Raw genomic sequence first — 21,953 nt, 5'->3', positions numbered from 1 at the left:
AGTTATAAGTTATACAATTAGGAAAAAACAACGGTCTCTTCATAACAAATGTATATATTTTTTAAATTCAATAATGTAGTATATATATATATATTTTTTTTTTACAAACCTTACTTTTTGGTGCCCCCCCAGGTACTTGGTGCCCTACGCACTCTGCGTATAGGGAGCGGCAGGCCTGGTTGCCGCCCCCCCCCCCCTCCCCACACACACACTCTTCCCCTGTCCACCCGTTAAACCCCATACAACCCTATGGAGGGCCTCTCTATTTGGGGCGCAGTGCAATGTATAGGAGGGTAGCTTCGAGCAATGAGCCCCTTTCAGGAGAACAACACGGGTTAAAAATAAATAGGTTGGCCTCACTGCGGGAGAGCGAACACACACACACACACACACACACACACACACACACACACACACACACACACACACACACACACACACACACACACACACACACACACACACACACACACACACACACACACACACACACCTCGTTATAGTAGGCTGGCCTGTCACAGCTCTAATTAAGTGTCCTTAGATACACCTGTCTTTACTGCTACTATTACACCGGCCATAAAGGTGAATGCTCAACTTCTATGCAGGACATCGTATTTCTAGTCAGGTATTGGATTTCAAGCACATACCCAAGACGCTAACTGGTTAAACCACTATGGACCAAAATAAACATTACTTTTCCTTTGGTGCATGGATAATCTAAATTGTACATCATTATAAGGGGAGTCTTACAAGTAGAATAGTTCTCTTTTGTGATTTTATTTTCAACCTTTTACATGTTCCCATCAATGTTGCACAGATTGAACTGGAACAAAAAAAACAACTTACATTTCTACAGGATTTGGCAAACAACCTTCAATTGTGTTATCCGTTAATAATGTAAAACACAGTCAAACAAAATTGAAGATCGGAGTACGAAAAGCATTATTTTCTGATATACCAGCAGGTGTTTATAGCAAAGTCACTTTCTCGAGTCAAAATACTGAAGATCATGTGTACACTTCCATATAGAAAGTTCTGGAAACTCCCTTTTTTTGTGAAAACGCAGAAATTCCTCTGCAGAGGAACAGTTGGACAAGAATGAGCTACCGTACAATTAGAGTTGAATATTACCATTTTCTATACATTTATAAAATCATAGTTATTTTCAATGGTTTTTTAAAGTCTTTGTTTCTTTATTCACTTCATTAAGTACACTTAAACAAAATTACTCACACACACACACACACACACACACACACACACACAGTATATCCCATATCTTTTCTTTTTTTTGGTGTTCCAAGACACACATTTTGCATATGCACGAAATCGGCAGAGCATTCGGATGTGTGTGTGTAGTTAGTTGTATTTACCGATGCATTTAAAACTTGTTCATTCCGCTCTTGCTTGGGTCCTTTTAGACTGTCCAAGCACTCGCCTCGACTTTAAAAGGAATCTATTCGGTCAATGTATTTGACACACACACGCGCGCGCACACACACGCACGCACACTTGTACTCTTCTACAGTGTAAAATGGCACTTCATTCAAATCTCATTCATTCCTCTCTTAATTATTTCCTCTTTGCGATAAAATGCAAGCGCTGCAGCCAACTCTTTACCTAATTCTGTTCTCCTTTATAATATAATATTCAACATGAATATCTTCTTTCACCCCAACCAAACAAACCGACCAACAGACAATCTGGTCCATCTCATCCAGCCTCTCATAAAAAACATAAACAAAACGAATGCGCGGGACAAATTGTTTCTAAGGCAAACCCCCCGACTTCACGAGGCAATGGCGTCATGAACAGATCAGACTCTGAAGAGAGAGAGAGAAAGAGAGAGAGAGAGAGAGGGATTAGCAGTACGGATGAAAGTTCAGATTTTTGTAGAGTATGCTGCCTCGAGAAGGTAAAAAAAAAGAAAAGAAAAGATGGAAGACCAACCCATAAACCTTCATTTTTTGCCTTCGTCAGGCGACAAAATCATTAAGAATAACAAAATAGCAACAAAGAGACGCCCGCTGCAATCGTCACGAAGGCCACCAATTAATGTCTTTAGTCAATTACTGAACTATAGCCCCTCCCCCCAGACGGCCTACCGGCCACGGGGGGGGGAGGGGGGGTATTACACTGATTACAATGGAGGATCCACCGAGGGGGGAGGGGGCGATGGCAAGGGAGGAGTATGGATGACCTATTTCAGGACGTTCGCTCTCTCTCCCCCCTCCTCCTCCCAGAAGGGATTTAGACCAGATATAAAGCGCAGCACAAGTCGCCACTCGCACCATCACCATCACCACCACCACCACCCCCGCAACGCGATGGTTCCACGTTCACACAAGGATACCAGGACCCACTCCTAGGACATAGGTGATGGGGTCAGGACCCACTCCTAGGACATAGGTGGTGGGGTCAGGACCCACTCCTAGGACATAGGTGGTGGGGTCAGGACCCACTCCTAGGACATAGGTGATGGGAATGAGGACCCACTCCTAGGACATATGTGGTAGGGGTCAGGACCCACTCCTAGGACATAGGTGATGGGAATGAGGACCCACTCCTAGGACATAGGTGGTAGGGGTCAGGACCCACTCCTAGGACATAGGTGATGGGAATGAGGACCCACTCCTAGGACATAGGTGATGGGGTCAGGACCCACTCCTAGGACATAGGTGATGGGGTCAGGACCCACTCCTAGGACATAGGTGATGGGGTCAGGACCCACTCCTGGGACCCACTCCTAGGACATAGGTTATGGGGGGGTTAGGGCCAACTCCTAGGACATAGGTGATGGGGCTGAGGACCCACTCCTAGGACATAGATGATGGGGGTGAGGACCCACTCCTGGGACATAGGTGATGGGGGGGTAAAGACCCACTCCTAGGACATAGATGATGGGGGTGAGGACCCACTCCTGGGACATAGGCGATGGGGGGGTAAAGACCCACTCCTAGGACATAGGTGATGGGGTTAGGACCCACTCCTAGGACATAGGTGATGGGGGTCAGGGGTACGGGGGGGGGGGTTTGGCGTGTTGAAGAGATGAGGACCAGGCAGGAAAACCGGGGGGTCCTCAAGCTCTCCTAGAACAGAGAGCTGCCTTTCGGGGGGGTGGGGCTGGAGTGGAGAATCCCCTGGTGGCGGTGGAAGTGTGACAGTGGGCTGGGGTCCGGCGGCGGCATGGGGGGGGGGTTTAGAAGATTTCTCCGCAGCCCTCCCAGGTGCCCGTATCCTTGGCCTCCCAGTAGCCCCCGTTGTAGATGTGCACGGGCTCGCCGGTGATGGGGTCGTCGCAGCGGTCGAACCACAGCGCCTTGTGGCTGTCGTGCGGAACGCCTGATTGGAAATAAAAGAAAACGGATGCAGGAAATTAATCAAAAGTTTGATTGGATAACAAATAAAACAAGAAAAGCACACAAAAGGAAGAACAAGACGCATTAAAAAACAAACAGGAAAAGGGTTGCTAGGACACCACCTGGTGGTGGGGGGGTCGGTGGGGGGGGGATATTGGAGGAAAATAAGGGATACTTGCTTTTCAGAGCGGGGTCAGTAAAGATGTCCTCTTCGACAGCTTTTGGGAGAAAAGGGGGAGGGGGGGGGGGATAACGATTTGTACACCGTTCAAATGTTGCCGATGACGGTAGAAAGAAACACACACATGAACAATGAACCCAAAAGGACCAGAGCAGAGGAAGTCAACAGAACCATCGCCAGTTCCACCACTCAGAAGGCTTGCGGCCCACTCTGATTGGACGTCAGTGGTGTAAACTTAAAACTTGGAGTCACACGCAACAAGAGTGGCCATGCTCGTCTCTACGACAGGTATAGTGACATCGCAGCATCCAGCAGTACTCCTTTGACAAAAGCAAACGACACATCACGTAGAGGGCTGGCCCTTCCCCAACTAGGGAGTAGGGATGTGTAGTTAATCGAATTTTGATCGTGGTTTCGTTTTTTCGGGGTCAAACGATCTCCAAACTAATTACCGAAACTATTATCAATAAAAAAAAGTTGCAGAACAGCTGTATACATATTTGTACATTATTCTATGAACTTTTTAAAAGGGAAAGTTTCAAAGTCCTCAGGTACAGAGTGTTGTTTTGGAGAGAAATGCTGAATAAACGTTGCATGGTATCAACCTCAAAAACAATCGTGGTTTCAATTTTGGACCAAAATAATCGTGATTATAATTTCTTCCATAGCCGAGCAGCCCTGCTAGGAACCGCCACTTTAAGAAAAAAAAAAAAAAAAGGCGGGGTCTCTCACCTGTACCCTCTTCCGATTGGCTGGAGGTGCGCAGGCTGGCGGCCTCACGCTCCCGCTCGCGGCGCACGCTGCGCTGCTTCTCCTCCAGCCGCTGCTTCTCGGCGTTGGCCTCGTCCCAACGGCCCGCCTCCATCAGCCGCTGGTCGGGCCGTTGCCGGCTGTCGGTGGGCGCCACGCCCTCCTCCGCCTCGTTCAGCGTCAGGGCCAGCTCCGTGAAGAAGTACATGGTCTCCGCCCGCTCCCTGTAAGGCGAGGAGAGGCAACTTTATTGATATAGCACTTTTCATGCACAAGGCAGACTCAAAGTGCTCCACATATAAACATTGTCATACAATAAAATCAATTAATAGAAAACATATGCAATTTTTATTTACAGTAAGGCAAAGTTAAAAGAGCATTTTCGAAAGTGCAATGTGTTAAAAAAAGAAAATAAAGGTAAAGTTAAAAAGGCCTTTTTTGTTTGTGCAATGTATATTAGATTTAGCTGTAGTGGGGGGGGGGGGGGGGGGGGGGGGGGGTTGGGTATCGTTTGGGTTTTATCCGATACCAGTGCTTACTCTGTACTTTTTAAACGGTTCCGGTGCTAAAACATATGCTCCCTCTACTTTAAATGACTTCAAATGACTACTTCATTATTTGTAATAATAATTGTTTGACACTTCACTGCTAGGTAGGGGTGCGCTTTTGTTAGCAGCAAACAGAAAGTATCTTCATTCAAAAATCTCTGAAATGTATTTGATGACAAAGAGGCCACCTTAAACTTGAAAGAACAACAATGTGAACAGCGTCTGGGAATTTAATCCTCTGATCTGGATTCAGATTCTTTACTCCTTGAAGTCGAGGGCATCTGTCACCAGAATCAGATGTATATCCATCCAGTGAGCGCACAAGACAAGCACTGACATATTGAACTCCTCCATAGACCTGAGTCGACCTCGTTCATCTCCTCCTCCTTCATCTTCTACTCCATCTCTTCCTCCTCCTCCTCCTTACTCTCCTCATGCTCCTCCTTCATCTTGTACTCCTTTCTCCTCCTCCTCCTTCATCTTGTACTCCTTTCTCCTCCTCCATCTTGTACTCCTTTCTCCTCCTCCTTCATCTTGTACTCCTTTCTCCTCCTCCATCTTGTACTCCTTTCTCCTCCTCCTTCAACTACTCCTTTCTCCTCCTCCTCTTTATTCTCTTCCTCCTTCATCTTCTACTCCTTCATCTCTTCCTCCTCCTCCTCATTCTCCTCCTCCTCACTCTCATCCTCCTTACTCTCCTCCTGCTCCCCCTTACTCTCCTCCTCCTCCTTCATCTTCTACTCCCTTCTCCTCCTCCTTCTCCTCCTCCTGCCTCCTCCCCCCCCAGGTTCGGCGGGGCCCATGAAGGGCGTAGCGAGCGACGACGCCGAGTTCTTCGACGCCATGGAGGAGGCCCTGGAGTTCATCACCGTTCCCGCCGACCCCCAGTTCCACAAGTCAGTGTAGACTTACACGCGCCGTATTAATTCCCAAGTTTTTAAAATAAAATAAAGTATTTGACGCGAATAAGCGACTTTGTAATTGGTTTTGAACAGATAGTTTTGGATGCATGCATCGGCTTTGAGTTTGTTTGTTTGTTACTTTGAAATCACATACGCTTACAACACACACACATGTTCGTTCATTCATTCAGGACACACCCACTACATCACGCCGATCTTCAATCAAAACAACATCAAGTAAGTGATGCCGCGGCACGTTGACAAACCAGTCCCGAGTCTCGAGGCTTCAATAGGCTTTATGGTTTGTATGTTACTGACTGGAATTCAGTACGATTAATTTATTTTTATTTTTTTTTTACAATTCAATAGTTAAATAAAGAAGTTTATAATATCAATTAATCCCAACACATCAGCCTGGCCTAAAGGAAAGAGCAGTTTTTTATGTTGACTGCTTCAAATGTTGCGTTGGTCATACTAAAGAATGATTTATTTATTTTTTTGTGAATAATACACATCATAAGGAACTCAATAAATTAAATTAAATTGCATTCGCAATATTGGTCAAAATAATTGCCATTCGATTATTTCCCCAAATCGGGCAGCCCTAAGTCGTACCATTCGTGTTTAGAAGCGCAACATTGAAAAGGGTCCCATCTGAAACAGCGTCAAGCAGCGTTCCGATGGCGAAAATGTAAAATATTCTTGACTGACCACCGATTGAAACCGGTTAACCGATCAGATTAAAATATGCCATTTCAAATAGCAGCCATTTCGAGCGGTGCCAGCCGGCTGCTATTTCGTAACTCTGCTTATCACACACACACACACACACACACACACACACACACACACACACACACACACACACACACACACACACACACACACACACACACACACACACACACACACACACACACACACACACACACACACACACACAGGCTCTAACCGCGGCACGACCCGTGTGTGAATCTGCAGGTTGACCGTGTGTAGAGCGCGGGCTCGAACGCCCACAATGGTCTGAGAGGGCGCGGACCTCGTTGAGACCCTGCCCCGGGATTCACCAGGGGCCAATCGGAAGAGGGCAGCGTTAGGAGCTCATTGGAAACATTGCCGCGGCTCATTTAAGTAAATGACAGCTCCGAAGAGACGCCGCTAACCCTAACCCGAGATTGATCGGTTAACGTTGATACGGTCAACCATCGGTCAAACGGTCATCGGATAACAATCCCTAGTTCAGAACGTTGTGTAATCCAATACACCGGTATGAAAAAAAATCCTGTGTGTGTGTGTGTGTGTCTGTGTCTGTGTGTGTGTGTGTGTAATGCAAATAAGTATTATTCAACTATATTTAAAATAAAAATATTGTTAAAGATCATTATTAAAATAAATTCAGGAAGTTATAAATGAATACATTTAACTCCGCACAACACACAATCAGAATGACGCACACAGATCGTGGTGCCGTCCGCGCGGGGGGGGGGGGGGGGGGGGGGGGGATTAGGTAGAGAGATGAGATGTATATGGAACCAAGCCCACGCCTCTTAAATGAAGGTTAAAGGTCAAAGTTCAGCGTCCTACCACGCGTTTTCTTTTTAGCAAACCCATCATCATCTCTGGCTCGCTGCTCATTGGCTCACACAGACGGACGACGCTCGCTGCTCATTGGCTCACACAGACGGATGACGCTCCGTTAAAAAACTAAGACGGTGTCACCAAGTGTACCATTCCGTGCATTTCTGGACTTGTCGTGTTTCCGTCTCCAAAGGTTCCTAGTGGCACTTCGAACACTTCCGAGGTATAAATAAAAATATAGATACATCACTAATGGCACTCGGAAGTGTCTCCAAGCGGCAATTAACCAAAAATAAAGCGCACGAGCACATTAAGGTGCACACTCACGGCAGGGCGTTCTTGTGCCAGATCTCGCGGGCCTTCAGCGTCTGGTAGACGGTCTTCTGTCTGGCCTCGGCGGCGCCGTTCTCCCCGGCGGCGCCGCTGCCGCTGCTGCTGCCGCGGCTGCTCTGCATGACGCGGGAGAACTCCATCTTCTCGTCCCAGGTGCCCGACAGCACGTAGTGGGCCTTGCCGTCCTTGTCCGTCACCAACCCGGTCACCTGGGGGAGGGGGGGGGGGGGGGGGGAGAGGGAGAGGAGTGGGCTTAAAGGCTAGAGCCCGACCGATAAAGGATTTTTAAGGCCGATGCCGATACAAATATCGGGTGATTTAGAAATCCGATAAAAAAAAATCCAGAAACTCGTAACAAAAGATAGGTTATATGTAGTTATTTTTGCCCTCACTAAAATAATAAGGTAATGCAGTTTAAATCTAAACTTTATTTTATTGTTTAATTGTCGCAACAGAAAAGTCAAAACCAAAATGTATTAAAGTTCTGATAAATAAAATGTATAAAAATATAAACTGAAGATATGAAACAAAGTCGTCCTTTGAACAAAACACATTAGCAAAAAAATAATAATAAAAATCATCTTTAATTTTTTTTTAATCTTAATGTAGTGGCCGACACCAATAGTTTGGAAAATGCCTAATATCGGCCCGCCGATATATCAGTCGGTTCTATTAAAGGCTTAGTTATGGTTCCAGGTCGACGCAACACAAGGGGGTTTACGGAACCATTATGTCCTTGTGGACCCTCCTTGCGTCCACCACAAGGGCCTGACATGTGCCTCCGAAAAAATTGTAACCTGGCGTCGATGCCGCAAGATCTGTGATTTGCCCGCTCACTCAAACCCGAAAGCATAACTGAGCCTTCAGGTAGAGCGGGTTGATTTATAAGCGGAAGGATCGTAGTTCGAGGCCCAGCGTGTCGAGGTGTCCCTGAGCAAGACTCCCAACCCCTAACTGCTCCCGCCCGGCTGGGTGTCGCCGTGCGTGGTTGACTCCGCCGACGGTGTGTGAATGTGGGTATGAACCATTGGATAACAGCATCTGCCAAATTTCCTGAATGTTAATGCAAGAGGCCAGGTCCACTGTTACATTTCATCTTCTTGCCTCACCAAAGTCAACAGGAACGAGTGTCGCGTACCGTACTAAAAATAGTTATTATAATTAAATCAATGTTATGTTATACGCATGTATTGCCTCGGTTGGGATCAATTCCTTATAATAAAAAAAGAGAAAATCCCGTGCAGCTCCGACTTGTTTCTTGGAAAACACGTGGTATTATGTGGCAAGAAGTAAGAACACTCTGTCTGACTTGAAATAAATAAATAGCTATTTGTTGAAAAGAAGCTTCTGGAAGAAGTCTAGTTTATGCATACAGACAAGGAACATCGCGGGGCCACAAAGCCAAACAGAGGCTTCATACCATTTTTAGTATCTTCAACAAGCTCGTACTTTAAAATATCCTGGATAATCTCTACTCAATGCTGATCGATAGGGATTTTAAGAATGTTAATAATAAAATGACACCCTGATAACGATATTTTCTACAACGAACATAAAAGGACGTCCATCCCGTACCTCTCCGATTGTTTACAAGAATAGTACTTAGTAGTTCACTGCCAAAACCCCTCCCATTCTCCAAACCAGGCCAGCCGAGCTGGTCTAACCCACATGGTTTCCCCGCCAGTTTCACAGACAGACTGTCTTCACAAAATATTTGACGGGCACGCCCGGAGGTAGTGGAATGCAGAAGTCTGAACACAATAATAATGCTTTGGCATGTCGACAACAGCACGCGAACATTACTAAGAGGCAAGATTGAGGAAGCCTGTGAAGAAGACAAAGTGAAACGCACCTTCCTCGCCACGTCTCTGGAGAAGTAGCTGTAGGGGGCGAACTTCAGGTGGCATCGGTCGCCGGTGGTGTGGTTCACCACGTCGATCTCCCCCGACTGGAGAGAGACAGAAAGATTGGAGGGATGGACAGAGACAGAGAGACAGAGGGAGACAGAGGGAGAGGGACAGAGGGAGAGAGACAGAGAGACAGAGGGAGAGAGACAGAGGGAGACAGAGGGTGAGAGGCAGAGGGAGAGAGACAGAGGGAGAGAGAGAGGGTGAGAGAGAGAGGGTGAGAGACAGAGAGACAGAGGGAGAGAGACAGAGAGACAGAGGGGTGAGAGACAGAGGGAGAGAGACACAGAGAGACAGAGGGAGAGAGACAGAGAGACAGAGGGAGAGAGACAGAGGGAGATATACACAGAGAGACAGAGGGAGAGAGGGTGAGAGATAGAGGCAGAAAGATTGGAGAGATGGACAGGGAGAGAGAGAGATCGGACCATCAACCCTACTTTCACTTTTGCATCCAAGTCATGTCTAGCGCCCGCCATGTCTCAGCGACTCATTGGGGAGGAGCGGGTCAGACTGTGTCTAGTCTCTCTCTGTGTAACAATAGCCGCGTCTACATGGCACATCTGATCCGCATAGATTTCTATGCCGCATAGATCTGTTCCTAAAATGTGATCCGAATGTACTGTTTACATGGCAGTAACAAAAGTGTCCGTTATGTCTCTCGCGCACACTTGACACATCTCTGGACCGGCGGCTACATAATCGACGTCTTATCACTATTTGGCATTGGGAATTTGATTTTAATGAAAGCACAGTAGGAGAGAGTTTTTCTCTGCCTGCTCCATCAATTAAGAAGGAGGAGGACAGCAAAAAGTCAATTTCTTGTGGACCAATTGCGAACTACTGCAGCTGAACCCCAATCTATTCGGAATAAGTGTATACATGTCGATTATAACGGACTACACCACCTCTTCTATTCGGCATAGAATTCTATGCCGAACAGATAATTGTATTCTGAATGAGGCGTATATATATATGATCATTTTCTATTCTGCATAGAAATCTATGCGGATCAGATGTGTCCATGTAAACGCGGCTTATGTGTGTGTGTAATTGTGTGATTGTGTAAGAGTGTGTGATTGTGTAAGAGTGTCTGTGTGTGTGTGATTGTGTAAGAGTGTGATTGTGTAAGAGTGTCTGTGTGTGATTGTCTAAGTGTGTGTGTGTGTGTGTGTGTGTGTTGGACAGAGTGAAGGAGAGTTCATCAAGTCTGGCTCTCCGCCATGTCTCAGCGAAGAAGGGAGGGGTGGGTCAGACTGTGTAAGTGTTTGTGTCTGTCTGTCTGTCTGTCTGTCTGTCTGTCTGTCCCCACCTGGTCGATCCACAGCTTGCCCACGATGATGTTGTGAACCGTGGTGGTGACCTTCTTCCAGGTGTAGTGATTGTCGCCCTTCTCAAAGATGGCGTGGATGGTTCCTGGTGGAGACACACTAATTAGTTTGAGGGTGCGCTGGTCACAGAGAGCACACGGTAGGCACCAAGTCTGGGCTATTTGAAGCCACCATGGAGATGTCATAGTGCACATGATCCAATAAAGTGACACACACACACACACACACACACACACACACACACACACACACACACACACACACACACACACACACACACACACACACACACACACACACACACACACACACACACACACACACACACACACAGGGTGCGTTTACCTAGGGGCATGATAGAGATGTATTTGCCCCTGAACTTGCTGGCCACAGTGATCTCCTGCCGCAGCGTCCAGCCCCGGCTAGAGATCACGTGGTGCGCGGCCGCGGGCGGGTGGTGGCTCACCTGGGCGACAACGACAGACCGCAGCGACATCAACAACAACCAATCACCACGGCAACACAGAGAAGGCTCAAATACATAAGGAAGACTCGTTGATCGAGATAAGCTTAAGGCGAAAAAAGAACCTGCAAATAACGCACACGCACACGCACACGCACACAGCTCATCCCACCTTGCTGACATCTCACAATACCAGTTCCCCCACTGGGCGGTTTCGCCAGAGGTCGGGTCGCTCAGTGTTTTCTTTGACTGCGTGCCGTCCGTTTAAGTGTGACGGGCTGGCAGCAGAGAGCTCCTTTCTGAGAACTCACTGGAGACGGAACGCATTCTTCCAGAAGCCCTGGCTTTGTACCCTGTTCCGCCACATCTCAAGGTGCCAACAGACACCGCAAAAAAAAGAACTCCTCCACCCCCCCCACACACACTAAAGAGACACCCATTTCTCATCACACCTGTTACGGGACATTTGTTCATGCCATCTCCTCGCGTGCTATGGCAACTATGTCAGCTTTGCGTGCACTGCCCTGTAACCAGTGGCAGTGGGTCAATAGGGGGCGCAAGGGCGCCACCCCTCCGGGAAATATTCACTTGACTATATCTGGCAACTATTGATCAACTATTATCAATACAAAACAAATCAACCAAAATACATAGCGCCTCGTTTAATTGTGTGATATTGTCTCCATATCAGAATAACAATAATGGGTCAAATAGCAATGGCTGGTGGAATGGCCATGAAGTAGGTCTGTATATGCAGTGTAAGCTTGTCCAGGCCCTGCAAGTCAGGATGTACGCTATGAATCTGAATGAATAGTAGATAAATAGGTAGTGGCCATCCCCAAAATGCACCAGAATACAAGAAATCAAATCTATTAAATTCAATTTTTTTAAGGGGGGGGGGGGGGGAACCCCAAACCCCCTGTCTTTTACTGTGCCCCACCAACATTTTTGATCACCAGCCGCCACTGCCTCCAACGCTGCTACTGTATTGGTGTACACTGCCCCCTGCTGCTGCTAAGGTGTATTTCCATATGAACGTTCATAATGGGACATGTACAGACATTTGAGGAGGCCTGCTCTGGCCAACACGATGCTTCTCCTTGATCTTCCCATGGTCTTTAGACTTTAAGTGGTCAGCCCACACTTACGGATTAAACCAATAGTATGTTGACAGAATTGGCAAAAAAGATATCTCCTGACTCATCCTAGTCCTGTACATAGTCTGAATTGCCCTGCTCTGAATATAGGCGTTAAGGTTGAATCTTTGTTTTTAAGAAGAGTTAGAATTCTACCGCATTCAAAGTTTGACAGTTAATTCCATCGTAGTACCGAATTCCACGAAACCGTCCAGGATTTCAGCATCTTTTAAACAATAGGGCCCTACCAATACGAACGCTTTCAGGTTAACAGCTAAAGCGAAAAAAGCCGCGTGTGCAAACATCGCAAAAGACCGAGGGACGCCCTCGAGATTAATCTACCGTGTAACCAAACGGTGAATCTGCACTCCATGAACCGACCCCCCCACCCCCCCACCCCAGCCCCCCTCTCCCCTCTGGCCCCCACCTGCTCGCAGAGGGAGCGGTAGCCACTCTCCCGGCCGCGGTCCAGCTCGTAGGTCTCCCCCAGCAGGGGGTTGAAGGGCTTGCCCGTGCGGTGCACCGTGGTGGAGTAGGAGGAGACGGAGAAGGCCGCCACGTAGCACAGCTGCTCCAGGGCGCTGCCGCACTTGGCGCCCTTGTCCAGCAGCTCGTGGTACTCCAGGTCCTCGGACAGCCGCTGCAGCATGGAGATGGGCTCGTTGAAGTTCACCTGAGGGACGGAGAGAGGCCAGGGTGAGTGGGTGGGTGAGGGAGGGAGGGAGGGAGGGAGGGAGGGAGGGAGGGAGTGAGTGGGTGGGTGAGTGGGTGGGTGAGTGAGTGAGTGGGTGAGTGAGTGGACGAGCGAGAGGAGAGAGGGAGGCGAGAGAAAGAGGGGCGAGTGGGAGGCGAGCGAGAGAGAGAGGGGCGAGAGAGAGAGAGCGGGGCGAGAGAGAGAGAGGGGCGAGAGAGCGAGAGGGGCGAGAGAGAGAGAGGGGCGAGAGAGAGGCGCGAGAGAGGCGAGAGGAAAGAGGCAAGGGGAGGGGAGAGACGGATAGGAGAGAGAAGAGACGGAAGAGAGACAGAGATCGAGAGACAGAGATCGAGAGACAGAGGAGAGACAGAGGGAGAGGGCAAGAGTGAGATAGAGACAGGAGACAGGGAGCGATGGAGACAGAACAGAAGACAAGGACAGAGAAGACGGGAGAGAGTTAAGATTGGTAGAAACGCAGTGCAATCATCACAGCAGCAAAATTAAGAAAATAAATGGAAGGATGAACAACTGTACATGTACCTCGCAGTTAATAGTCCTGCCGCAGATTACATTACAATAGGAAAAAAAACGTGCTTGCTAGAAATATTGCGCATACGGGTGCGGTCCTTAATTGCAGGCCATTAGCAAATGATTACCACACAACCCTCATCGGACAACAACACACAACTTCTCCCAGAAGTAGAACAACAGGAGCGAACGCGGGTGTGTCATTCATCTCGGCCTTCAGACACACCCAACGTTAACTCAAAGAGCGCCACCCGGGGGCGGGGGGAGGACTGACCGGCATGGGGATCTTGGACAGCTCCTTGCCGATGCAGTTCTTCATGATGCTCCAGAGGTTCAGGGAGTAGTTGGGTTTATCCGGGATGCGGCTGCGCCTCTTCTTCACCGGCACCAGGTCCAGCGACGGCGAGTCCTGGTTGGCCGAGAGGGGCTCCTCATTGAGCTGTGGACCAATCAGAGGGCAGGGTTTTAGTGTGACCCACGCAGCCAGTGAGAGGCCATAGAATCAGGGGGGGAAGGGTGGGAGGGGGGGGAGGGAGGGTGTTACCTACCGACTGGTCGTCTGAACCCATTTCACTGTTGAAGCCGCTGACGTTACTGCTAGAGCGTCTTCAGGGAAAGAACAAAACAACAACACGTTTTGGGGTTTATACTCAATTTAGAACAAACGGTACACATCAGGCCCACGAATAGCGAAGACGAGGTCATCCGAGGATATACTTCTGATCAGAATCTAAGCCACCATGAAAACACGAGGAGGAAACGGCCTCTCCAGGAAATAAACACCTAAACGTGTGACTGAACGTCTTGCCTAAACCCGGGCATTGTGAGCGGGCTCTATCTCCTTTAGATCTTTGACTTTGGCGGCTGGCCGAGCGACCGCTTGCATCTAAACCCGTCTCAGAGGGGGCGGCGTCAACGTGCGTCTTAACACGTCTCGAGGTGGGCGGGGGGGTGAGGGGGGCGAGAGGGGGTCTACACTGACTTGTGGAACTGGGGGTCGGCGGGAACGGTGATGAACTCTGGGGCCTCCTCCATGGCGTCGAAGAACTCGTTGTCGTCGTCGTCGTCGCTCGCCTCGCCCTTCCCGGGCCCCGCCGAACCTGGGGGGGGAGGAGGAGAAGAATGAGGAGGAGGAGGAGGTGATGAAGAAGGAGGAGGAGGAGGAGGAGGAGGAGATGATGAAGGAGGAGGAGGAGATGATGAAGAAGGAGGAGGAGAAGAAAGGAGTAGAAGATGAAGGAGGAGGAGAAAGGAATAGAAGATGAAGGAGGAGGAGGAGGACGAAGAGGACGAGGAGAAAGGAGTAGGAGATGAACGAGGTCGCCTCAGGTCTATGGAGGAGTTCAATATGTCGGTGCTTGTCTCGTGCGCTCACTGGGTGGATATACATCTGGTGACAGATGCCCTCGACTTCAAGGAGTAAAGAAGCTGAATCCAGATCAGAGGATTAAATTCCCAGACGTGGCCTCGCTGTTCACATTGCCGTTTCTTTTGTCTAATCAGAAACTAAAAGCACACCCCTACCAAGCAGTTAAGTGTCGAGCAATTATTATTAAAACTAATGAAGTTGTCCTATGAAGTCTTTTAAATCAGAGGGAGCATATCTATTGACCTGACCATGACCACTTTCTAGAATGTGTTCAAAATGGCGAGAGCAGGCAGAGAGACAGCTATAATCACGTCTGTAGCCAAAGCAAACAAAGACTCGAGCGGACGCACCGAGCTTGACTGCTGATGGGAGGCGGGCCTCCAGCTCAGCTGATAACAACTGAATGGTCGGAAGGCCTGCAGGCCCACCAAAATCAAGGCCATTATGGCCTGATTCAATCACCCTGCCTGTTGCCTTGAGCCCTATCTGGAGAGCGATTTACATGAGCGGGAGGGTCCGTCTCGCTTGACAAGACGCAGACTCTGTGTAACAACATATGCATGACAGTCACTTGTTTACACATACAATTAACAATGTTTGCAGGGGGCAAATAAAACCTCTCTGATGAATGTTGACTTTGTATTGCTTCCATTTCATTTCGTTGTGTGGACACATAACATATCAATGCAAGACAGATCGGAGCAGGAGAGAATGCGACAGAAACTGTGTGAGAGAGACAGAGAGCGAGCGACAAGACAGCAAAGAGCCAGAGGCAGAGAGCAAGACGGCACCAGAGAGAGAGCGAGGAACAAAGATACAGAGAGGGCGAGACAGAGAGCGAGATAAGAGAGCGAGAGAAAAGGGAGTGAGAGACGAGAGCGAGAGACGCAGGAGAGCGAGAGATAAGGGAGTGAGAGACGAGAGCGAGAGACGCAAGAGAGCGAGAGAAAAGGGATTGAGATGAGAGAGTGAGAGACGCAAGAGAGCGAGAGAAAAGGGAGTGAGACGAGAGCGAGAGACGCAAGAGAGCGAGAGAAAAGGGAGTGAGAGACAAGGGAGCGAGAGACGCAAGAGAGCGAGAGACGCAAGAGAGCGAGAGAAAAGAGAGCGCTAGAGACAGAGAGAGCAAGGCGAGATAAAAAAGAGATAGAGGCTGAGGGCGAGACAGAGAGCAAGATAAAGGAGAGACAGAGGCAAAGGGCGAGACAGAGCGAGAGACAAGAGAGCGGGATACCAGCGACAGAGAAATGACGCACGACCGGGAGCGAGCGCGAGAGACAAGAGCCATGGTCAGGGCCGACCGGTGAGGGCGGGCCTACCCTTGCTGTCCAGCGTGGTGTTGGACTGCGAGTTCCCGCGGAAGGCCCGCTCGAGGTTGTTGTGCTGCTTGGCCAGCTGCTCCAGGGTCTCCTCCAGGCGGATCCGCTGGTCGCGCTCCGCCTGCAGGGCCTTCTGCCACCGCTTGCTGTGGGCCTGCGACAGCGCCAGGAAGTCCCGGCACGCCTGCGCCCACCAATCACAACCGTTAGCCACGTGTCCGGAGTTCACCTAGACTCTGCAGACTCTGCCTACCCCCTCCCCCTAACCCTCCCACACCTTTATAAGCTTTCTGTATGTTGTACGTCCTGGCACTTAAAAATAGTGCTTAGCGTCTTATCCTAGCTGTCTTTGTTGTGCACGGGGAATGGGTTAACCCAGTAATCGTTAGTGCTTGGCACTTGGTTCTATGAACGTCCTTACTTTACCGAGAGCGAAATATTTAATTTCTCCTTCTTCGGTCAAATTTACTTATTGTAAGTCGCATTGGATGAAAGCATCTGCTAAATGCCCTAAATGTAAATGTTACGTCTGTGTGTGTGCGGTGAGCATGCAGTTCATGTTTTTTGTCTTTTTGCGTCCAGAGAACCAAAACATATGTACAGGTGTAGCAAGGATAGCTAATGCTGCGCATACACGCCGTTTATCGCTGTTGACTTATCTCTTTATCGTCTTACCTTGGGATAAACGGAGGACATTCAAAGGTGAATTTCCAGATAACGAAACAAGGTTTTCTTGAAGGACCAAATTGATTTGGGCAGAGAAAAATAAAAGGGCTACGTCCACGTGGATTTGAGAAACAAAGCGAGAGCTACATAGAACACACTGCGTTGCAGGTCTGAAGTCAGCAGAGCCTGATTATGCTGAGCACGCCTTTAAACCCAACCTGCCCTGGGTGTGACCCGATACCCAAATCCTACGGCAGTAGTTTAAAATGCAGATGAGGCATGAAGTCTTGGAAGAGAGGCCAGCCACTTGAGAAAACTGCTGACCTATATATAGATGGGGATGGCGGGGGGGGTCGTGCACTCACATTAATCATGGCGTTGGAGGTAATGCGAAACAGCGTGGCTCTCTCAGTGACCTGTCGAATCTTGTCGCCGGCCTCTCCAGTGAGACGTAGGCTGTCCAGCTCCGACAAAGATCTGAAGACAAATGTACGAGTCTCATTAGGGACGTCCTCTGGTCCTCGCTATGTATATATAATGCATCTCCACATACACACAGACACAAACACAGACACACAAACCGAACACACACACAGACACACAAACCGAACACACACACACACACACACACTTAAATCTCAGAGATACAAAGAGATCTAAAAAGGAACCTCTGGAGGGCGGAGCCGTGCTTGGAGATGAGGTCATTGCACGTGCTCAGATCCTCCACCTTGCTGGCCAGGGTGCGCAGCGTGGACTGGACCTCGGAGTTCTGCGACGCGGCGGCGGAGCTCTGCCCGTGGGGCGCGGGGGGGCAGGACAGGGAGAAGTCGTCGCCGGAGTCGTCTGCGGGAGTGCGGGCGATCGGAAGAGGAAATGAGGAAGAGGACCTCGACGTCCGGCCGTGGCGGGGCCACGTTAGGGCGCCTTTGGTCGTTAGGGTTCCTCCAATTTTGCTTGCTTCAGACGTTTAGAGAAAGGCCCCGTTTCCCTTTTAGGTGACTCATCGCATAACGAGGTTACACGAGTGTTATGGTCCGCCTCAGCTGACTAGTACATGTGAGTCAGACGTTGAATATTTATAGACAAACAGGTTGGGCGTAAGTGAACGCAGTGTGTGTGTGTGTGTGTGTGTGTGTGTGTGTGTGTGTGTGTGTGTGTGTGTGTGTGTGTGTGTGTGTGTGTGTGTGTGTGTGTGTGTGTGTGTGTGTGTGTGTGTGTGTGTGTGTGTATAGGTGAAAGTGTTTGTACAGATGAAAGTGTGTTTGTGTGCAGGAAAAGGCCTTTCCCTCGCAGCCTCGACCTGCGCGCGTGCACACGTCGCTCTCTGAGGGACAACAAGGCCTTCCCTACCTGACTCAGCCTGCATGCGGGCCGCCTTGGCTTTGGCCAGCTCCAGGGCTGTGATCCAGCGCTGGCGCTCCACCTCGCAGCTGGCCTTCAGGTGGTAGGTCTGCGTGCCGCCGTTGGAGATGACAAAGTTGCAGGCGTCGTCCACGGCGATGGAGGCCGTCGCCAGGTTGATGGTGCCCCGGCACGTGTGCCCCATTTCGGCCTGGGTCCTGGGGTCGCCGTAAAAGGAACCGTTAAATACCGTTGACCTCAAGAGGGTTAGCGATATGGTCACCCGTCCAACTCGTCAAATGTGTACCTTGGGTCAAACTCACAAAATCAAAAAAAAAAAAAAAAGCTTAAATGCTGAAAAGGTGTGAACTAGAGCTGTTGCTCACCTGTAATATGACAACAGTCCATTGCTCAGAACGAACCACCGCCGCTGATAACCTTTGATATAATTGGTCCATTTGAACACCCAGCCTTTGTATGTGTCGCCGGCTGGAGTGGGAGTGGGGGGCTTCGGTTCCGACATCACTGCCCCCAGGTACTATAAAGACAGGTTGGGGAACCTTTGATAAAGAAACACATTTTACATATGAGGAGGTTGAACAGGTTACGAGTAATAGGGCCATTTGACACAGCAGACATGAACATGACAGGAGGCTTTTGACAGCCCATTATCGACCAGTGCGCTTAGACGAGTCAAAAGGGTAAGGATCGGTATTGATTACTATATAATGCATTTACCAGTACTGTCCCTGTAACACAAATGGAGTTGAAGTATAAACCAAGTGCTTCTGTTCTCTCAAATATGGTTAAAACGTACACATCGATGCTCGTTAGTTACTCGTAATACATGGTTATTGGTTTCTCTCATACTAGACCACAACATCTTTAATAAAGACCGAGTGGACTTAAAACAGTGTGTCATCCATTACAGAGACGATGTAGCCTTATACTTGAATGAAGTCGCTATTGATTGTAACGATGTGTCAACGCAAGCAGTCGTGGTAGAAAACACACGAATGACCTTTACTTCAACATCAGCCAAAGTTAACAAGTGCCGACTAAACACCCGCTATCGCTAGAGATTTGTAAAAGTTATCCGACGTTTCAGATCCATGCTAGCTTCCCTGGCTAGCCTCCCTCCTCCTGGCCCAGCGCTGTTTACCTTGACGTGTCCGTAATGTGAGCTCAGGCCCAGCGCTGTTTACCTTGACGTGTCCGTAATTCGAGCTCAGGCAACCAGGCACCCGGTGAAGGCACGGCTAACTTTGACACCCATAGGCTAGCTAGCTCATCGGCGAACACTGCACGGATCAAATCGACGACTTGGAGGACAACTGTCATAAGGCGTCCGCCGACATGCACCGCGACGCCTCGGGTCGGAAGGAATCGCGTTGAACACGAATTTCCTAAGACAAACACACAGAACAGTGCGCAATGGTACAACCTACATGCTAGCTAGATCTAACTATGCTAATGTTAGCTCGGCTACACCCGGTGCTCGACTATTCCGCCCGGGCTGGAAACCGACCGTCAGCTTTAGGTTCCACGTCATCATCATCCTAACCGGAGCATTGAGATCCAAAAGAGACTGTAATAAAGAACTTTTTTTATTTTACAATAAATTGTGGAAAAAGAGCTCCCGTAATACGTAGTCATTTTAAAAATGAATTCGTACATATAAAAATCCAATGATTAGGTCAAAATAAATTTGCATTGAACTGACTGGGAGTTATAGCGTGCATACTTTTTTTGATCTTTAAAAGGTAGATGCGATACTTTGGATGGGGGCGGATTTCTCGGTAACCTCATATAATGACATTGTTGTATTTTGCATTGAAAAACAAAAAACTAAAAATGCGACTCCGGTGGGACTCGAACCCACAACCTTTGAATCACAACGCTAGTGAATGCCTAGAAGTCCAATGCGCTATCCATTGCGCCACGGAGCCACCTGTTGCATTGGTAGGAGAGGTTTTTATTTGTGGCCAGTCGCCTGTGAATCGAGCTCGAATCTACCAAGAATTGGCCAATCAGCGCTCGTATCATCTACCAAGAATTGGCCAATCAGCGCTCGTATCATCTACCAAAAATTGGCCTATCAGCGCTCGTATCATCTACCAAAAATTGGCCAATCAGCGATCGTATATCGCTGTTATTTCGAAGAACGACCTCGTGGCCATACGAGCGCTGGCCAATCAGCGCTCGTATCGCTACCAAAAATTGCATTTTTCAAGCGTGACATTACGAAAATCTTCACTTCACTTCAGTACTTTGATTTGAAGAGTGACATTACAAAATTACGAAATTACGAAAATCTTCACACCTTTCATTTGATTACATTACTTCACTTCACTTCTTACCAACATTTCCGAGGTAAGTCAGTCCTTTCTAACTATTTTCAATACAAATAAATTGGCAGATATCACGTTAACATATCCGACAAATGCCAAAAGTCTGCTTCGACGATAGGTCATTTGAATTTATAACAATTTATCTTCTGAAACCAGATCGGTCCCGCTGGCTCTGAATCCAACAGCAGGGCAACAGATCGGAGCGGGAGAGACGGGGGAAGAGCCGAGTGCAAAGAAAACTGTTTCCCAGCAAGGGCTATTAGAGAGACGAGGGGCCATCAGAAGACAAACTGCTCTTGCTGGTGTAAAGTCTCATTTGAATCAAATAAACAATATGTTGCAACTGCTTTGCATTTTTGTACAGTTCCAGTCACAAAAATGCACGAAAACCACTTGAGTGAGAGTTGATGGTGCTGTTTTTTTATTTATAATCAAGTTTTATTAATATGACAAAATACAAATGTTGTTTATTCAAATACAATATACCACTGGGGAGCTTGAAGTTACAAAAAATCAAATCAAGTTATATACCCTTTATCATAATGCCAGCCTACTTAATCACAATGGTTAGCTTATACATTTTACATAACTTCCTATTAATTGTCAATGCTTTTGATAATCAAAATGGTATGGAATTTAAATGCAGAGCGTAAAATGCGTTCATATTACCATGCATAACAAACAAAGCACAACAGACAGTATTAATTATTATTGCTTGGACAGCATTTATAAGGAACCTGATCACTTAGAAACTATGTTTTACAGTGATATTAACGTCTCTATAATCACTGTTAACATGGCCTCTTAATGCTTTAATAAAACGGGCACTAAACACACCGGCATGGTTTAGTTTCATTGGTGAACACAGCGACGACCGACAACGATATATATTGGATGCAACATTATTATTCATTTTCATAAGGATCTGGATATTTTTCTGACAATATGAATGTAAAGTAGTCATATTATGATCATAACGAATTAGGAACGACCGGGATTCGTTACGACGAGATCAGGATGTATATTACGGTATTTATGGCACTTTACGTCGACTAACTTTATTTATCATTCTTTATTACAATACGATATATATTTGATACAACATTATTATTCGTTTGCATAAGGATCTGGACATGTTTCTGACAATATGAATGTACATTAGTCATATTATGATCATAACAAATTAGGATCTACCAGGAT

General features: G+C 47.9%; 1 protein-coding gene and 1 non-coding gene across 4 annotated transcripts; both read right to left on the bottom strand.

The window, feature by feature from the left end:
* Positions 1-590: 590 nt before the first annotated feature.
* Positions 591-19,928, bottom strand: LOC130369881 (oxysterol-binding protein 1-like). Of its 3 annotated transcripts, none has more exons than XM_056575466.1 (17): positions 19,608-19,928; positions 18,789-18,962; positions 18,412-18,620; positions 17,730-17,904; positions 17,427-17,538; positions 16,396-16,579; positions 14,690-14,807; positions 14,256-14,313; positions 13,982-14,146; positions 12,913-13,158; positions 11,232-11,352; positions 10,868-10,971; positions 9,504-9,599; positions 7,646-7,860; positions 4,273-4,514; positions 3,539-3,577; positions 591-3,342 (listed from the first exon to the last, which is right to left on the bottom strand). In XM_056575466.1, the coding sequence occupies exons 2-17, from the start codon at positions 18,923-18,925 to the stop codon at positions 3,200-3,202; spliced, it is 2,364 nt and encodes a 787-aa protein (XP_056431441.1). In that variant the 5' UTR covers positions 18,926-18,962; positions 19,608-19,928; the 3' UTR covers positions 591-3,199. The 3 variants fall into 3 exon arrangements, with proteins under 3 accessions (XP_056431441.1, XP_056431440.1, XP_056431442.1); XM_056575465.1 differs by having other exon boundaries at positions 19,565-19,927; XM_056575467.1 differs by lacking the exon at positions 3,539-3,577 and having other exon boundaries at positions 19,565-19,927.
* A 331-nt stretch (positions 19,929-20,259) lies between these two features.
* Positions 20,260-20,351, bottom strand: trnar-ucu (transfer RNA arginine (anticodon UCU)). Its single transcript is given in 2 exon segments — positions 20,260-20,295; positions 20,315-20,351. It is a non-coding gene; the product is annotated as a tRNA-Arg (tRNA).
* Between the last annotated feature and the right edge of the window lie 1,602 nt (positions 20,352-21,953).

Source organism: Gadus chalcogrammus, chromosome 17 (assembly GCF_026213295.1).
Source record: "Gadus chalcogrammus isolate NIFS_2021 chromosome 17, NIFS_Gcha_1.0, whole genome shotgun sequence".
NCBI classification, from domain to species: Eukaryota; Metazoa; Chordata; class Actinopteri; order Gadiformes; family Gadidae; genus Gadus; species Gadus chalcogrammus.
This window is presented reverse-complemented; position numbering and strand designations above follow the sequence as displayed.

What these genes read in the sequence shown, in the direction of transcription:
- LOC130369881 (XM_056575466.1), bottom strand. Translation starts at nt 18,925, where the DNA reads ATGTCGGAACCGAAGCCCCCCACTCCCACTCCAGCCGGCGACACATAC. An exon ending in CACGGCTCCGCCCTCCAGAG is followed by an intron (nt 17,539 to 17,729) that starts GTTCCTTTTTAG and finishes ATTTGTCTTCAG; the next exon opens with ATCTTTGTCGGAGCTGGACA. An exon ending in CATCTCTATCATGCCCCTAG is followed by an intron (nt 10,972 to 11,231) that starts GTAAACGCACCC and finishes TGTCTCCACCAG; the next exon opens with GAACCATCCACGCCATCTTT.